The 16,816-nt window shown below is 54.8% G+C and overlaps 1 protein-coding gene across 6 annotated transcripts in view; it reads left to right on the forward strand.

Moving 5' to 3' along the window:
• The window catches only part of ATP9B (ATPase phospholipid transporting 9B (putative)), a 221,155-nt gene that overhangs the window by 170,953 nt on the left and 33,386 nt on the right, over window positions 1-16,816 (forward strand). For all 6 annotated transcript variants that reach the window (XM_046025851.1, XM_046025854.1, XM_046025852.1 and 3 more), the window contains 2 exons: window positions 7,958-8,070; window positions 10,677-10,925. In XM_046025851.1, the coding sequence (XP_045881807.1) occupies window positions 7,958-8,070; window positions 10,677-10,925 (362 nt within the window). The remainder of the gene's footprint in view (window positions 1-7,957; window positions 8,071-10,676; window positions 10,926-16,816) is intronic.

The raw sequence follows: 16,816 nt of genomic DNA on the forward strand, positions 1-16,816 counted from the left end.
CCATTGAAGGACATTAATGTGGTTTCTGCCTTGTCTCTCTGTTAGGATCAGTGCTGCCGTGAGCAAGGTTCTAGCCAGGGCAGGTAGGCAAGAAGAGGAGGAGGCGTCCGCACTAAAGGGCGTGAATCCAGTTGTGTGCGACACGGTCTCACACGGAACGTCCTAAGGAGTCCTCCAGAAATCGCTTGGAATCAGTAACTGAATCTAGAAAGGTTTAAGATGCAAGAGGCGTGTACCAAACTGCGTTGTATTTCCTAACGCCAGCAACAGACTCCCCGACGGCAGAATTGTGAACATCATTCCATTCACAACGGCACCAGCAAGTCGAATCAGTACTTAACAGTGTTAAGGTGGCCGTAAGACTACACGGTCCCTCTCCACACCCCAGCGGCCTTCTTCGCTGACCCTAAAATTCCTGTGGGAATGCAGAAGGGCCCCAGAGTGGTGTAGATAATCTTGGGAAAGGACCAAATGGGAGGACCCCACAGTTCCTCATCCCAGAACCTGCTCCAGGCTTCAGAAATCAAGACAGGACGGTGCTGGTGTGAGGACTGACCTCCAGATGGAGAGGGTCGCCTGCAGAGTGCAGACAGTCCATATCCGTACCCTCAGACGAGGCACCCAGCAAGGGCGCCAAGACGATGTGCTGGGAGGAACTAAAGCCGAGCACAGCCGACTGTTTTCCTACAAGGGGCCACTGTACACTGGGGAGGACCAGCCTCTTCAACGGACGCAGCGAGGGCAGGATGTCCACGTGCACAAGAATGGACGGGGACCCCTACCTCACGCCACACATGAAAACTGGCTCCAGATGGATCACGGACCTAAACGTAACACCTAAAATGATCATTTGTTTAAACTGCTGTTTTCAGAAGCCCCTCTAAGTGTGTTTCTGTTGCATTCGCTTTGGCTCCATTAAGCAGCAGAATGAAGAACTTTGAGGTGCCTGCCTCAGTGTGACCTTTATGAACAAAACCCCAAATAATAAGGAAGTAAACATAAGCATAACCGGAAAGAGTAGTGAGGGTTTGGATTTAAGTCACTTTCAGTTATTTTCAACCGAATTTTTTAATGTGGCGGCGTATTTACCGTGTTAGCGCGTGGCTGCCTGTGTCTGCGGTAGCTCTGTGGCCTCCCGTGGTTCCGAGGGCTCTCGGCGCCCCTGTGGAGAGTTCTCCGGCGGCAGCAGGATGCAGACGGAGCGGCAGAGGTGGAGTTTCCATCTCAGACCTCCAGATGCCGTCACCAGGCTGAAGCAGCACGTCACAGCCGCCGTCAACCCGTAGCCCCGGGTTCGCTGTCTGGAGGTTGTGAACGGGGCAGTGGTCCCGATGGCAAGTATTTTCCACAACGAAAGGCACATCGGGTCGGCATGGAGTATTGCGTTTGGGAACGCCAGTGTCGGTCCCCAGGAATCCGGGAGCGGCGGCGCTGAAGTGAGGCCTCACCCACGGGCCTGTCGCTGCCCTCCGGCCACGGGGTTCTTGGGCGCGGACCCTGACCGCCCGCACGGGAAGAGGCGGCCCTGCCAGGGCCCGGAGTGTCTGCGGAGCCCAGAAGCACGCAGGCGCCACATCCAACGGCTGAATCAGGTGCCGAGGCGGATTCTGATAAAACGACACGGTGGCTCAGTGCTGTACTTGATGCCGTACGGGAGCCCGCGCACCTGAGGCTCACCTGCAGTCTCGCGGTTGGGCAGCAGAGGTCGATGGCCTGGCAGGGTCCGTGTGTGCGTGAAGCACAGAGGCGTGGCCGGCGCACATGCTTGTTCGTGTCTTTGTCTTCGGGAAGGTGACCCTGCGGGTTCCCTCGGGGGCTCGTGGTCCGCTGCGTGGGACACGGGTGCAGCTGAGGGACGTGGGTCTCCTTGTCCTGGTTTGCTCCGAAGCCCTTTCCATTCCCACGTCGCGCCGACTGGGTGGCTTCATGGCAAACGTGCATTCGCCCCCGTTCACGTGCCGTCTGGGGTTTGTGAGTGCGGTGCGCCCACGTCGTCGCCCAGACAGGCCGGCCGTGGCTAGGGACGGCTTTCTCGCGCGTTGTGTCACGTGGAATTGCTTGTTGGACAGCGGTGTTGTGTTGCCTTCTTCGCACAGCAGTGATCGTGTGTTTCCTTTTTCCGTGGCCAGTGGGGAGCAGGAAAGTGGTCCAGACACCGCGTGTGAAGTAAACGGAATTCTCGTACACACGGCACAGTTGACGTGATCGTGGAAATGCATCTGGAAGGAGCAGGTCAAGCAGCCCTCAGGGAGCTCGGCCTGTGCGGGGTCGTGGCCCTGGTCCAGTCGACAGCGGGTTTACACTCCCGTTACTGCTCCGAGGCTGGTCCTTCCCTTTCCCGCCCCCTCGCACATTGCTTGGAACCAGTGTTGCAGAGCCAGGGCGCGCTCTCCCTCGCACCCTGATCCAGGGGTGAGGGGCTGTGACTTGGGCATTGGGATTTCTTTATACAACTTTATCTTATTTCTTCAGTGTTCCAGAATTCATTGTTTTTTTTTTTTGTTTTTGTTTTTTTTTAAGGATTTTTGTTTATTTGATAGACAGAGATCACAAGTAGGCAGAGAGAGAGGAGGAAGCAGGCTCCCTGCTGAGCAGTGAGCCCGATGCGGGACTCGATCCCAGGACCCTGAGATCATGACCTGAGCCGAAGGCAGAGACTTAACCCACGGAGCCACCCAGGACCCCCAGAATTCATTGTTTTTGCACCACACCCAGTGCTCCATGCAGTCTGTGCCCTCCTCAATACCCACCACCAGGCTCACCCACTCCCCTATCCCCCGCCCCTCCAAAACTCTCAGATTGTTTTTCAGACACCATAGTCTCTCATGGTTCATCTCCCCTTCCAGTTTCCCTCAACTCCTTCTCCTCTCCATCTCCCCATGTCCTCCATGTTCTTTGTTATGCTCCACAAATAAGTGAGACCATATGATACTTGACTCTCTCTGCTTGACTTATTTCACTCAGCATAATTTCTTCCAGTCCCGTCCATGTTGCTGCAAAAGTTGGGTATTCGTCCTTTCTGATGGAAGCATAATACTCCATTGTGTATATGGACCACATCTTCCTTATCCATTCATCCGCTGAAGGGCAGCTTGGTTCTTTCCACAGTTTGGCGACCGGGACCATTGCTGCAATAAACATTGGGGTGCAGATGGCTCTTCTTTTCACTACATCTGTATCTTTGGGGTAAATACCCAGTAGTGCAGTTGCAGGGTCATAGGGAAGCTCTATTCTTAATTTCTTGAGGAATCTGCACACTGTTCTCCAGAGTGGCTGCACCAACTTGCATTCCCACCAACAGTGGAAGAGGGTTCCTGAGGAAAGGGACTCTTGTTCTTCTTTGTGTCTCCGGCGCTTGGTGCACGACCGCATGTATTCTCGGCCGCACCTGCACCAGCCGTGTGGCCATGCCCACGTTCACAGACTCGTGGGGCAGGAGGTTCCTCGGTGCGCGTGACAGGCCTTGCACAGGCCCATCGGCCTCAAAAACCCAACACACAATGATGCCTTTGCAAGAGCTTTTTGTCAAATGCGTGAATGAATTCCACATTTATTAGAAAGCCCGGGAATGTGAGAGTTGACGGTGTGTCTCAAGCCACGTGGCAGCAGGAGCCACGCGAGCTGACACGGCAGGAGGGGGCCCGGCAAGGACGGCGAAGAGACCTCCTTGACGCTTCGTGTCGATGGTGGGAGTCGTTGACGGCGTTGGAGGGAGGAGAACGAAGCCTCCTGATTCTGGGAAGGCCGCTCCAGTCAGGAGATCAAAAGCCATTCTCAAGGCTTACAAGTCAGGACAAGCCGTGTGGTCCCCAGGATCCACGCACCAGCGGGACAGCCCCGTGTCACACTTGTGCGGCTGGCTTGGGGACGTCTGAGGGTTGGTAGGAGACAGGAAGCGAAGAAAGGGTAGGGAGGATGATGGGGGGCAGCGTGTGGGGCAGCCCGTGTCACCCACCTCCGCCTGCGCACCTGTGGACGCCCCTGCCAGCCTCGCTCGGTGTTTCCCAGCAGGGCGCAGCCGTGCCCGCCAGGCAGTCGGGTGGTCCTCCTGCAGGGGCAGGTGCTGCTGGTCAGGAGGCGTGCGGGCCCCGGGCAGAAGGGGAGACTGAGCCTGTGCGTCCACGGGGTAGAACAACGCTCCCGGAAGAAGGGTGGGCAGAGCTGGGCGCTGCAGGCTCTGGGGATGGTGATGCCTTAGATCCTAGAAGGCCTGCGAAGCCAGAGAGCCTTAACTATGGCCCCAGCACAGCAAGCCCACGGACCAGTGGGACAGAAGCAAGCGCCCAGGAGAGAACGCCGCACATAAATGGGCAGCCGACGTGGGATCGGGGGCAAGAGTAGCCCGTCTCCTCAGTACGTGGTGCTGCGTGCAGAGAATGAAGGGCCTTCTGTCTCACACCACACAAGATGAGCAGGGAACTGAAGACAGAAACCGTGGAAATGCAAGACGAAAACTCTCTGACATTCGCCTTAGCAACATCTATTTGGATCTGCCTCCCCTGGGAGGGGCAGGAAAGCTAAACAAACAGATAGGCTTACACAGGTGGGATTTCATCAGACCAAAGAGCCTCCACGCAGCAGGGGAACCACCAACAAAACGAAGAAGCAGCCTATCGACCGGAAGAAGATGCTTTCAAACCGTCCGTCCTGTGAGGGGTTAACATCCAAAAATGTGGGAAGAACTTGGACAACTTAGTATCAAACAACTAAAATGCCCCCCATTTAAAAATTGGCAGAGGAGGGGCGCCTGGGTGGCTCAGTGGGTTAAAGCCTCTGCCTTCGGCTCAGGTCATGATCTCAGGGTCCCGGGATCGAGTCCCGCATTGGACTCTGTGCTCAGCAGGGAGCCTGCTTCCTCCTCTCTCTCTGCCTGCCTCTCTGCCTACTTGTGATCTCTCTCTGTCAAACAAACAAAATCTTTTAAAAAAAAAAAATTGGCAGAGGGTCTGAGAAGACATTTTTCCAAACAAGACCTGTTAGATCACCTACAAACGCGTGAAAAGATCCTCGGCGTCGTTGATCGCGAGAGAAACGCTAATCCAACTACGGTGGTACGTCTCCTCATGCTGGTCCCAGTGGCTCGTTCACCGACGCAGGAGCGGCAGGTGTGGGCGGCGCAGAGAGAGGGGCAGCCTCGTGCGCCGCGGTGGGGAGCAGCACGGAGGGTCCCCGAGACGCCAGAAGCGAGTCACCCTGTGGCCCGGCACTTGCACTTCTGGGTGTTTATCCGAAGAAAACAAACTCTCGGCCACGAAGGTACGCACCACCCTGCGTTCGCAGCGGCCGCGTCTACAGTAGCCGGGACGTGGACACGGTGCCAGCCGGCACCCGGAGACAGACACGCGCCGCTCTGCTGTCCAGACGGAGCCGTTTGTGACAAGGAAGGACCTGGTGCTGCTCGGTGAAATGAGTCCGAGGAGGAGGTGTGGCACCTAAATGACCACCAAACACGGGAGACGCGGACGCAGACGGGACGAGCAGGTGCTTGCCGGGGGGCGGCCTGGGGAGGGCGAGACGGAGGGGGATGCAGAGCTGTGAACCTCCGCTCATAACGGAAGTGACTCCTGGGGTGCAGAGCCCAGCGTGGGGAGTGTGGCCGGTCATACCGCAGTGACGCGTGGGCGGCAGGCGCTTGTCCCGGGGACGCACCATCACCTACCAACAGCAGACCGCCACCGCGTACACCCGAATTGGCCAGTGCGCGCCGGTCATACCCGGTTTCCCAGAAGAGAAATGCGCGAGGCGTCCGTCCGGGCACGGCAGCGGCACCGAGAAACGGCGGGTGCTCGCCCAGAGTGAGCCGGCGATGGGGCAGGGCCTTTCCCTGGGGTCCTCTGTCACTGCACTCCGTGCTTTACAAACCGGAGGAGACAGTGGTTTATTCTTGGTAGGAACGGCGCAGGTGTCCGATGCTTACTTTTGACACACGCGTAAAACTGTTGGTACTGAGAACGTTGAACGAAGTATTGTTATTCATTGTCATATTTGTGAACTGCCCCATGACCGCAGCCCACCGTAAATTAGAAGCTGCGGTTTGCTGTGCTTCAGACAAAAAGTGTCTACAGGAAGTTCTTTAATTATGAGAATCTGAGAAGTAATATTTTTTTATCATAATAATATGTTAAATGATTTTTCAGGGAACTGTTCACTTGGGCACACTTAACGGGTGAGCTTGGTGCTTGTTCTAATAGGAATTAACGCATAGTATCTTTTTTTTTAATTAATTTATTTATTTGACAGGCAGAGATCACAAGTAGGCAGAGAGGCAGGCAGAGAGAGAGAGAGGAGGAAGCAGGCTCCCTGCGGAGCAGAGAGCCCGATGTGGGGCTCGATCCCAGGACCCTGAGATCATGACCTGAGACGAAGGCAGAGGCTTAACCCACTGAACCACCCAGGCACCCCGGTTGAATTATTTTAAATTACATTCTTTAATATAGCCTAGTATTTTAATTAATTCTGCTTTACTTCATGAGGATGACATAACCAGAAAACCCTTTTAAGTTGTACTTCTTACATAATTTTGATTTCGGGAAACTTAGGTGCCATTTAATTGAGGTACTAAAAGGGCTAAATAGAATTCTGCAGAAAACAAAATTTATAAAACTGTGAAGCCTCCCTGAGAGGAGCTGCTCTCTGAGCTTCATGAGACCCTGATGTACGTACTGTGTCCGTTCTCGTAAGAAGCTTGGAGTCTCCGGAGCAGCACCATGAAAGTCAGGTTCCCTTTCTGCCGGGGTAGCCTTGGCGTCGTGGCGGAGCCCCGAGTCCTACACGCTGTTCCGTTCTGGACACTAAGGTGTGTGGAGTCACCGTGGATGTGACAGCGCTTCGCACGAGGTCTCCCATGCTGTGTGCCGAAGAAAACAAAAGCTCATTGGTATTCAGGGGTGTCTCGTGGCCGTGTGGAAGGCCCGGCTGCAGACGTGCCCAGCTTCACGCGCACGCTGGGAACTGGGTCGGTCCGGGCGGTTCTTCTGTCCACTGTGAGGTGAGTTCGGCAGAGCCCAGGGTCACCACCGGCGCACACGTTTTGTTCCCGCCCCCGCCCCGCAGACTCGCGGGTGCTCACGCGGCCCCAGGCGGCTTCCGTCCTCCAGGACGCGGTAAACAAAGTTCCTCGTGTGTTGTTACGTCAGGTGATACACATCAGCGTGTTCGGGGCTTTCAGGGTCATGAAGGTGTGTAACATTGTGAGTCTCTGTGTCACTTTCAATGATAATTCACGGGTTTTAAAATACTGTTAGCCTCTCCCTGCCTTCCACGGAGCCACTTCGCTGGGTTCGGCCGACCTAGGACCCTCATCAGGTTGACCTGTGCATGCTCCTCCCCTCACCGCCTTCCTCACACGCGGGCGTGGAGGCCTTCCCCGTGCTCACGCACCTGTGTGCCTGGCCCCCGCGGCCTGGCCGTCCCCAGGAGGGAGCCCAGGGAACGAGGAGGTGCCCTCCTGCTCACTGACCTCCCCGTGGTTCCACGTGATGCACGCGGGGGCTCGGTTCGATGCTTCCATTTCTGTCCAATGAAAGTCATTTTTCAAAATTGGGTTTTTTAAAAAACTGGTAGGCACGTTAATTTGGGACGAATTGATGTCTTTCTCAGGCCGTGTCCTGGACGGCAATGACAAAGACAGTGACTCTGTTTCCCAGTTTCACGCCTGTCTCAGAACCGGCGCAAGCGATGTTCATATTCGCAGCAAACAGCGCGTCTGAACTGAAAGGCAGAGCCGCCCTTCCCTCAGGTGCCCTCCACGCCATCGCCCGCTTTTCCCGAGGGATCTGGGCGGGACGCTTGTCCTCCACAGGGAAGGACGTTCGTAGGGGCCGGAATTACAGAGCAGAACGTTTCCACTGCCGAGGGGCGCTCAGGTCTGAGAGCATCGGCCCGTGAATGTCCATGTACACGATGCGGAGTCCTGGTCCCGCTAACGACCTTCCTCTGTGGCTGGTCTTTGTCGCAGGAACCCTCACCCAGAACGAGATGGTGTTTAAGCGGCTGCACTTGGGGACCGTGTCTTATGGAGCGGACACGATGGACGAGATCCAGAGCCACCTCAGGAACCCATACTCACAGGTGAGCCCGTTGGCGCGGGGGGGCCGCCTGCAGGAGGGCCAGGCTCGGCGAGCCGGCCTGAGCCTGTTGCGTCCACTCCTCTGGAAATCGGCCAACGTCTTTGTCCTGAAACACTCAGTTCTCATTCATAAATCAGGAGACAGTTTTTGGACCAATTTTAAGTAAGCATTTCTATACTGTAAAACAATCGAAAAAGTATAATGACCTTAAACCATGGATTCGTATTAAATAACTTCCTTAGTGAAATAGTGGGAAAAATCACTGGTATAGGAAGTATTTTTAGGACTGCATAGTAGAGTACCGCATCACAGGTGTTTCTTCATGATTAGTAAGACGTTCTCATATTTTTTTGCCTCTTCGATAACGGAAGTAGACACACAGTGTAGTGTCATGAGGCCTAGTGTCCCTGTCATTCTGCCTCAGCAGCTGTCTGTGCACAGCGGCCCTGATGCCCCGTAGCCCTTCTGCTTCTCCGCTACCGTCGTGAAGTGAAGCTCAGAGTCCAGTACCTCATCTGCGAGTACGTTGGCAGGTCTCGGAGGCTGCAGGAGACACGTGGCCTCGTAGCCACGGTGTTTGCTGGTGGCTTTGTAGGCTGTGTGCTCTGCAAGTGCATCTGTGGCCCGGGATAGGCCTGACATGGGGCCCCTGGCGCCGCGTGTGCCCCCGGTGACGGGACGTGGGGCCGGTAGATGCAGGCCGCTCGGCAGAGTTCATCTGAGGCCACGTGGGTCCCGTAGCCTGTTCCTAGTTAGCGTCCGTGTTGCACTCATCTGAATTCACCGATGATGTAACCAAACCTCGCAACCCCAGGGCCTCTGAGATGCTCACGCACAAGGCTGTGGTTTGAACCCAGGCCAGCTGTCACTTTCCTAGGCTGCTTCTCTGCCTCTCTGCTGGCCTCTTGTGGGGTTTGGTCACCCCAGTCGTAACAGGCTAGTGTAGATCAGGCACAGACACGCAGCTTGCCCGCCCCCTGGGGACAGGGCTTGCTGTGCGTGGACCACAGCTGCCCGAGGCTCTCACGGGCCCTCAGAGGCTGTAGGCCCTGTGTATTCACCGTCGTCCTTCTGACTTGACTTTCACAGCCAGGGCTGAGCCACACACGCCCTGAGCAGTTTCTGCTCTGACCAAATTCAGTGTAGTCTGCCTCGCTCGCGCTCAGCTTGTGCGGACCTTCTCTTCTGGAATGTTTCCCAGAACGGCGTATACTTTACTTTCCAAGACGTCGTCAAATGAAAAATATCTAATGGGTATGTTTATCGTATGTGACGATCACGTACACAGGCATACGCACGTGCACAGGCACCCTTGGAACCAAGCCCTTTCCTAAGTCGAAGCCACTCAGTTCAGTGCAGAGGCCTCGTCACCTAAAACATTTGTCAACAGAAGGAAAATCTAAAAACGAGAAGGAATAAGACTTCCCTTCTCCCGGTAATCTAGGGCTAGGTCGAAACAGTACCAGCTAAAATCTGTTTTTAAAGAAATAAATTTACATTATCCATGAATATTTTAATAGTTCCCCGATAAGCTATTTTACTAGAAAAGTTAAGCAGAAAGGATGAGTCACTGTATAAAAATAGCAAATACTTGATACTTGTTTCCATGGAGGAGGATTTTAAAAATCTTTTTTTTCTAAACTACTAGTTGGTTGGCTAGTTAGATAGTACTTTTTGGAAGATTGATTTTATTTCTGGGATTCTGTCTTTTTGTTAAGATGATAATCGTCTACCAGGTCCTCTGCGGTGTAACACAGATCTCCCGAATCTGATTATATGTCCACACCGGAGGCATCTGGGGATGGAGGGAGTCTCTGTAGCGGCATGTGTGTGGAGTTAAGTCACACAGCTGCCAGTAACCCTGACCGAAGCCCTCTGCGGCACCTGCCACGCTGTGCACCGCCATAAGGGGAGGCGAGTGTGGACGGCCGTGCCAGCTGGGGACCGTGGCGACAGGCCCTCTGTCGGAGCCACTGTGAGACAGCACTGTCATCCAGCCCCCAGTCACGGCTCGGTGGCTCCGCACGCCCCGTCCAGAAGTGAGAGCCTTGCCTGCTTGGGAGCAAGGGAGCCGAGGAGTGTCTGGCCCTCTGGGGCGCGGGGATGGTGGCTGGACAGACACCCAGAGCCTGGGACGTTGAGACCAGCTGTGGGGGCCGGCTCGCCCTGGCGTGCAGCGCTCACGGTTCTGCCCAGAGCTGGGCTGTGACTCGGAGGCCACCCCGGCTGGACCCCGCTGCGGTAGCGGGACGCTCCAGGTGCGTTCCTGCCCTCGGCTGCGTCTGCTTCAGCGCAGCCCGGAGGCGGGGGGACTGTGCGGCTCTGGTGCGTCCTTCCCAGAGGACAGGCAGGGTTTCTTGAGGGCTCGGCAGAGGTAGAGGAAAGCGCCCCAACTGTCAGGACTGCAGCGGCCAGTTCGGGGACGCCCGGGAGGCGTCCGTGCGCAGGCGGCGGGACAGTGCCCGCGCGACAAGGCCACGGGTGTGAGCAGCGGCTCCGGGAGGGCTGCCCGTCTCCTGCCTCGCGGACGCGTGCGTAAAAATCACATGTGCTCATAACCCCGGTAGCAGCCGTGCCGTCCCTTCTGTAAGCTCCGTATTTCCTCAGATGCAGCCTCCGGCCGGCGGACACACCAGCAGCACGACACCACCCAGAAAAGCCCAGTCTGCCGCTCCCAAAGTGAGGAGAAGCGTCAGCAGCCGAGTCCACGAAGCCGTGAAGGCCATCGCTCTGTGCCACAACGTGACCCCCGTGTACGAGCCTCGAGCCGGCGCGCCCACGGAGGCCGAGGACGCAGAGGCGGACCAGGACTTCAGCGATGGGAACCGCACCTACCAGGCCGCCAGCCCTGACGAGGTCAGTCGGGGCCTTTCAGAGAATCTCAGAAACCAAACTGCATCCGAGGCACAGGATTTCCTTCTGGGAGGATGAGTGTGAGGGAGCTTTGTTACCGCCTCAGATGGTGCCTGGGCTCCAGCCCACAAGGCCTCAACGGTTCTTCGGGATCCGTGCATTTGGGCCTGCTGTGTCTGCACATCCCAGAAAGTCCGAGAGTGAGTTACTGCGAAATAGAAAAATCAGAGCTTGAGCGGTTTCATAAATGGATTGTGACCACGTCAGATCTTAGTGAAGCCGCTGCCGTCCGCGTTGTCCCCTCATCGTCCCATCCTCGTAGCTCCGCGTGAATCGTGAATCATGTTACATTTACGGGTTGGTTTGTTTGGGGTTTCTGCCAGAATTTAGCTACCGCATATTTATTTCAAAAGAGAGTTGGGGGATGCCCGGGTGGCTCAGTTGTTTGAGCCTCTGCCTTCGGTTCAGGTCATGATCTCAGCGTCCTGGGATTGAGCCCTGCATTGGGCTCTCTGCTCAGCGGGGAGCCTGCTTCCCCTTCTCTCTCTGTCTGCCTCTCTGCCTGCTTGTGATCTCTGTCTGCCAAATAAATAAAATCTTTAAAAAAAGAGAGAGAGAGAGAATTGGAATATAAATCATTTCAAAAATCTACAGAAGATAGAAACAGTAAAATCTTAAATTTAGCAGATTAGTCATTTTTGACTCTACTTTTTTTTCCTTTTATTTATATATTTTTTATTTTTTTGAAGATTTTATTTATTTTTGTCAGAGAGCACACAAGCAGGGGGAGCGGCAGAAAGAGAGGGAGAAGCAGGCTCTCCGCTGAGCAGGGACTCGATTCCAGGCCCTTGGGATCACGACCCGAGCTGAAGGCAGATGCTGAACCGCCTGAGCCGCCCAGGAGCCCCCATTTTTTGATTTTTGATAAAGGCTGTTGTTAATTTGTCCGGCTCCTGTTCAGGCAGTGTATTTTAAACACAGTTTTCTCGCGCACTCTCTCGTAGTCCAGGTTACTGAGCTGATTCTCTAAGCAGACCGGCAGCCGTGGAAGCAGACGAGCTTCGTTAACTCCTCGTGGAACTGGATCCCATAATAACCCCCAAAGTACCCTCAGTCACGGTTTCAGGAAGAAAACCCGATGTAACGTTTTATTAAAGAGAGGAGCCCGGTGGTTCTCGTAAACAGGACTACTTCAGAAGAGCGACGTCGCTCCGCTCTCACATCACGGCAAGGGAGGCAGGTGCCACTTTCCTCTGGGACGTCCACGTCAGGGAGGCCCGAGGGCTGGGCCTTGCGCCGCTGCTGGGAACCGCAGCGTGAAGCCAGGAGCGCTGAGGTGCCGGGGTGTCTGGGGCGCTGGCAGGAGCGTCACTGTCGTGCTGGGTGACACGGAGTAAGCTCAGAAGATAGACCTGTGGGCTTCCCGTGTTGGAGAGGCGTCCTCTGAGTAAGAGCAAGAGGCTGCTCAGGCCCCGGCCCGCAGGACTGCACAGACGCGTGTCATGGCTGTGGCTTGCCGGGGCTCGTGTCCCGCTTCCCTGCGGCCAGGCACACCTGTCCTGCGGGACCTCCCTGCTCCTTGAAAGCTCCTTGTGACGATCGTGACGTGTTTTGTTCCCAGAGGCACCCTTAGTCTGTGTCCGCGGTCTTCTGGGAGCCACAGGGGACACGCTGGCAGCCCTCATCCTGTCCGCACAGCAGGGGGACTGACAGTTCTATTTTCTTGTCTTTCTTGTGTGTCTGCCATTTTCTGTACTAATGCTTGGTTCCAGAAGCACCGATTGCTGGGCCTGGTGTGGGGCCAATGCTTCTCCCTTCTGGAAATGCACCAAGTGGCACCCACAGCTGAGAACCACAGGCGCCTGCTGGGGTGTGGGGCGAGCACTGCGGCAGAGCAGGGGGCGCACTGGGGGGTATGGTCTGTCCCTCCGCAGGGCCCCCACTGCAGGCCACGCAGCGGAGACAGATGTGTGACCCGCTTACCTTGTTCTGACCTCATGATGACAAGGAGCCGAAATGCACCAGCAGACTCAGCATTGGACGGAGCTCTGTGCACCTGTGTTATTTGAAAACCAAATTTACTTTTGAAGATGTACATAGGCACTTGGTTATTTAGTCAGGAAATGGTCTCACTGTAACCAGAACAATCTACTTTAGAGAAATTAGGCCGTGTCATTGCTCACGTACGAGCGTAGAGGTGGTAAAAAAAAACGGCCAAGAAGGTGAAAGTTCAGGTTTTCTTTAAATGTGGAAAGCTGAGACCAGTCACGCTGGCTCCCGGCTTCCCCTGGACACTTGCTCACATGGGGACCCCTCCTGGTCTCTCTCGTCCTCCCGCAGCTGCCCCCCACGGGTGTGCGGGTCTCAGCCACGCTGCCCCTCCCCCGCGGGTGTGCGGGTCTCAGCCACGCTGCCCCTCCCCCCACGGGTGTGCGGGTCTCAGCCATTCCCCCGGCCCAGGCTGCAGTGAGGTGCTGGGACGGTGCTGGCGTGGGCCGAAGGGAGGGAGCATCTCACGGTAAATACCTAGAAACCAGATTCCTGGAATACCAGGCCTTGATGTAGAGCCCTGGAGTCCATAGCCAGGTGGTGTCTCGTCGTCAAAGGTCTTTCCCCCCTTCTGGCGCCTGATGACCTTGTGGTGGGCTCCCGTCACGGGCTCACAACATCTCCCGGCCCGGCCCGGGGAGGAGGGCGCGGGGCACGCGGGGAGGCCCAGCTCCGCCATCTCTCCAGCTCTCCTCGGCACGCTTGGTCTGGAGTCCGCTGGCCGGCGGAGGGGACGCTGTTGGCACCGCGGGGGCACGCTGGAGGTCGTGTTGACCCATAAATACGGAGACCTCCATTGTGCCCAAACTCCGCGCGGCTTTTGGAAGCGCGTGTGGGGCACGTCTTTTATCTGGTGACAGGAATTGTAGGCGAAACTGCCAAGAGGAAGAGCTAAGCCGGCTGATCTCTAAACTGCCGTCTTCGCAAGCCGGCATGGGCCCCGGCCACAGCCCTCTGTGGACGTGGGCCACGTTCCGTTTCACATGAAGAAGGGGTTGAACACGTTCTCTGCATGATGTAACATTCTAGAAATTCTCCAAGACTGCAAATGACTGTACATTGAAAACTGTTTCCCAGTCTTAAAGATGGAAACTGAGACCACAGATGTTTCTCAAGAAAAATCTTACTGGAAATTGTAAAAATACTATTTACATATTTACCTTATTACCTGACAAAAGTAAATACCCGTTTTATTGAAAATATGTGGGATTTTTCATCTTTGGGTATTTATATAAGTCATAACACTTTTTAAGTCTTAAATTATGTATTCACAATAGAGCAGGATCTCATCGATTCCAAGATTACTGGACTCAGATAGAAACTGCCACTCTTACCGTTGAGTTTTTCCCTTGTTTGAAATTTCTTTCTACTTCAGAGATTGGACAGTGATTACAAGTAGCAACCCATTTAAATAACCCTAAAAAATCCCTAACATGTATTTTAAATCTGAAAATGAAAAAATAGAGTTCGTCATCATTTTTTAAGAGCTCTGTCGAGGCGATGTTTGCAAATCCCTCAGGCCCGAGGAAAATCATCTAAATGGTTCATTATTTAGCTTATTGAACTTTGCCACAGCTAGGTTGACGGATGATGGCAGTGCTTCCCAATCACCAAAGCCCCGTTTTAAAAGCGTTTTTTATTGAACAAAGTGCTTAGAATATTGTACCCTGGAGCTTTATTCCGGGAAACGGCTCAATTGATGTTTTCTGTTTGACCTCAGCGTTGACCTCTCACAACACGTGTGGTTAATAAGCAACGTTGTCATTTTGGAGACGTCCTTGGTTTTGTGCATTCTGTGTCCCCGCCCTGCTCGCATCGTCCCTGCATGTGCATGGCTCTTGTGTCCTCTTCAGCTTTAGAGAGAGCTGGATTGAGGGAGAGCGCTCTCGCTTGAGCCCTGCCAGCACCGTTGCCGTTCTTCACCACGCAAGTGGCCTTTGTTTTCACTTTCCTGAAAACAGGACGGGTCTCTGGCCTTACCTGCAGATGTTCACAGATGTTCGTACGCATCAGGAAATTCTGGGGGAGTTGAGGGTCGTCCTTAAAGGCTCTGTGAGGTCTGTGAGGTGCGGTTGTTCAGCTTGCCGGGACGTGTCATCGTGGACGGCGGTGACCCTTGAAGGAGCAGCAAGTGGTAACGTTCACGCGTCAGCGACTCATCTCGCACTCCCCGCGGGAGCCCGCTGACGCCTGGCCCTGTTCCTTACGAGGAGCGATCAACATTTCGTTCTCCCAGAGAGCAGGAACTCTCCCTGGCCTGTCGCTTCGTCTCTTCCAGCTGCAGCATCGCAAGCTGCAGCTTCGTGAACATGAGATGCTCCCTGGAAGTTCCTGGGTGGAATTAAGACCCCCCCTCCCTTCAGTGGTGTGTGTCCCGTGCGAGCCCCCGAATGTCGTGAGCCGTCAGAGTGGACGCCCGCTCCGGAGGCGGAGCCTTGGTGCTCGCCGTGGCCGACTCCAGTGATCGGGGCACGTGGTGGCGCAAACCTGAAGACGTCTGGCCTCTTTGGGCCCAGAAAGACTGATTGGCCAAGATGTTTAATGCCTGCTTCCCTCTGCTGTCCAGCTGTTTGTGGCAGTCCTCTTCCCCGGGTGCGGCGGCCCTTCTGTGTCCCATGTTACTGTCGGGCACAGTCACCACTCCCCCGCCAGACACTTACCTGCACGAATGAGCTAACGTTGCCACCAGACCACAAGTGAGTTATTTAGACGTGGAAGAATAGCACACGCTCAATGGCCTTTGGCTTCTGGACTCACCGAAGCGAGCTCTCACGCACGTGGTGTGCACCACTTATGCGTCTGCGTGTGTGCGTGCCCAGCGCCGTGGGGCTAACCGGTGTTGCGTTGGCACATTTGGGGGCCGGCCCCTCCCAGGAGCAGTGCACCGCGCGCGAAGCCGGCCATGGTTGCCAGTTGGCAGCTTTTCCGGGTGATCAGACTGCGTTCGTGTTCGTGGCGCTGGCGGATCAGAGCAGCGTGGTGATACCGCACGAAAGTACGCTGAGTCCGTGGTCAGGTTACAGTCGATCACATGCGTGGGAATGAGGCATCCCTGGCGTGTAGCTGGCGGGTGTGTGTATTTGATTGCTAATATGATGAAAGAAAGTTCTCCCAAGCTTTTCAGTAATAGCACAGAAGTCTACGGCCATACCACCCTGAACGCGCCCGATCTCGTCAGTAATAGCACAGAAGTTTCTGGATAATGAAATCATAGAGAAAGGCGAACGTTAAGATCTTCCCTCATATTTTCTGTCCTGTGGAAGGACCCTGGGAACACCGTCCTGCACCAGTTACTTAGCAGGAGAATTGTGAGCACGACGAAGACCGTGTGTCACCGAGTGGCTTGTGGATGAGACGTAGCCAGCCTCCCTCTTAAATGTATTTTATATATTCACATTTTAATTAATTTTACCTCTGTGGTATTGTCAGTAGTTGCAGTATCAGAAATTTCTAAAAGTTCATAGTCACAGAAGCCGTCCTTTGAAATATATTAAGTCTTTACGTTCGGAGTTATCTTCACCTTTCACAGAAAGGTCTCAGGATCATATCCTGTTAGAAGAGCGGCTTCTGGAGGAACACAGCAGCACACAAAGATTTGTAAACCACTCGCCCCACATTTCATTCCAGCACTGACAAAACCATCGAAACAGATCAAGTCAAGCAGGAGCACTGGAAACTTCCTTACTAAAGAGCCCCTACCTGAGTGCCAGGACAGTTTCGTGTTCTGTGGGCCACGGATACAAGATCAGGAATGCTGGATGGCCCACGCCACCATGGACCGTATGCCCAGGAACAAGAAGAGGTGCACCTCTGGCCTTCTCCCCGACCGAGGGCCTCGCTGTTGG

This window comes from Meles meles, chromosome 12, assembly GCF_922984935.1.
Source record: "Meles meles chromosome 12, mMelMel3.1 paternal haplotype, whole genome shotgun sequence".
Lineage (NCBI taxonomy): Eukaryota > Metazoa > Chordata > Mammalia > Carnivora > Mustelidae > Meles > Meles meles.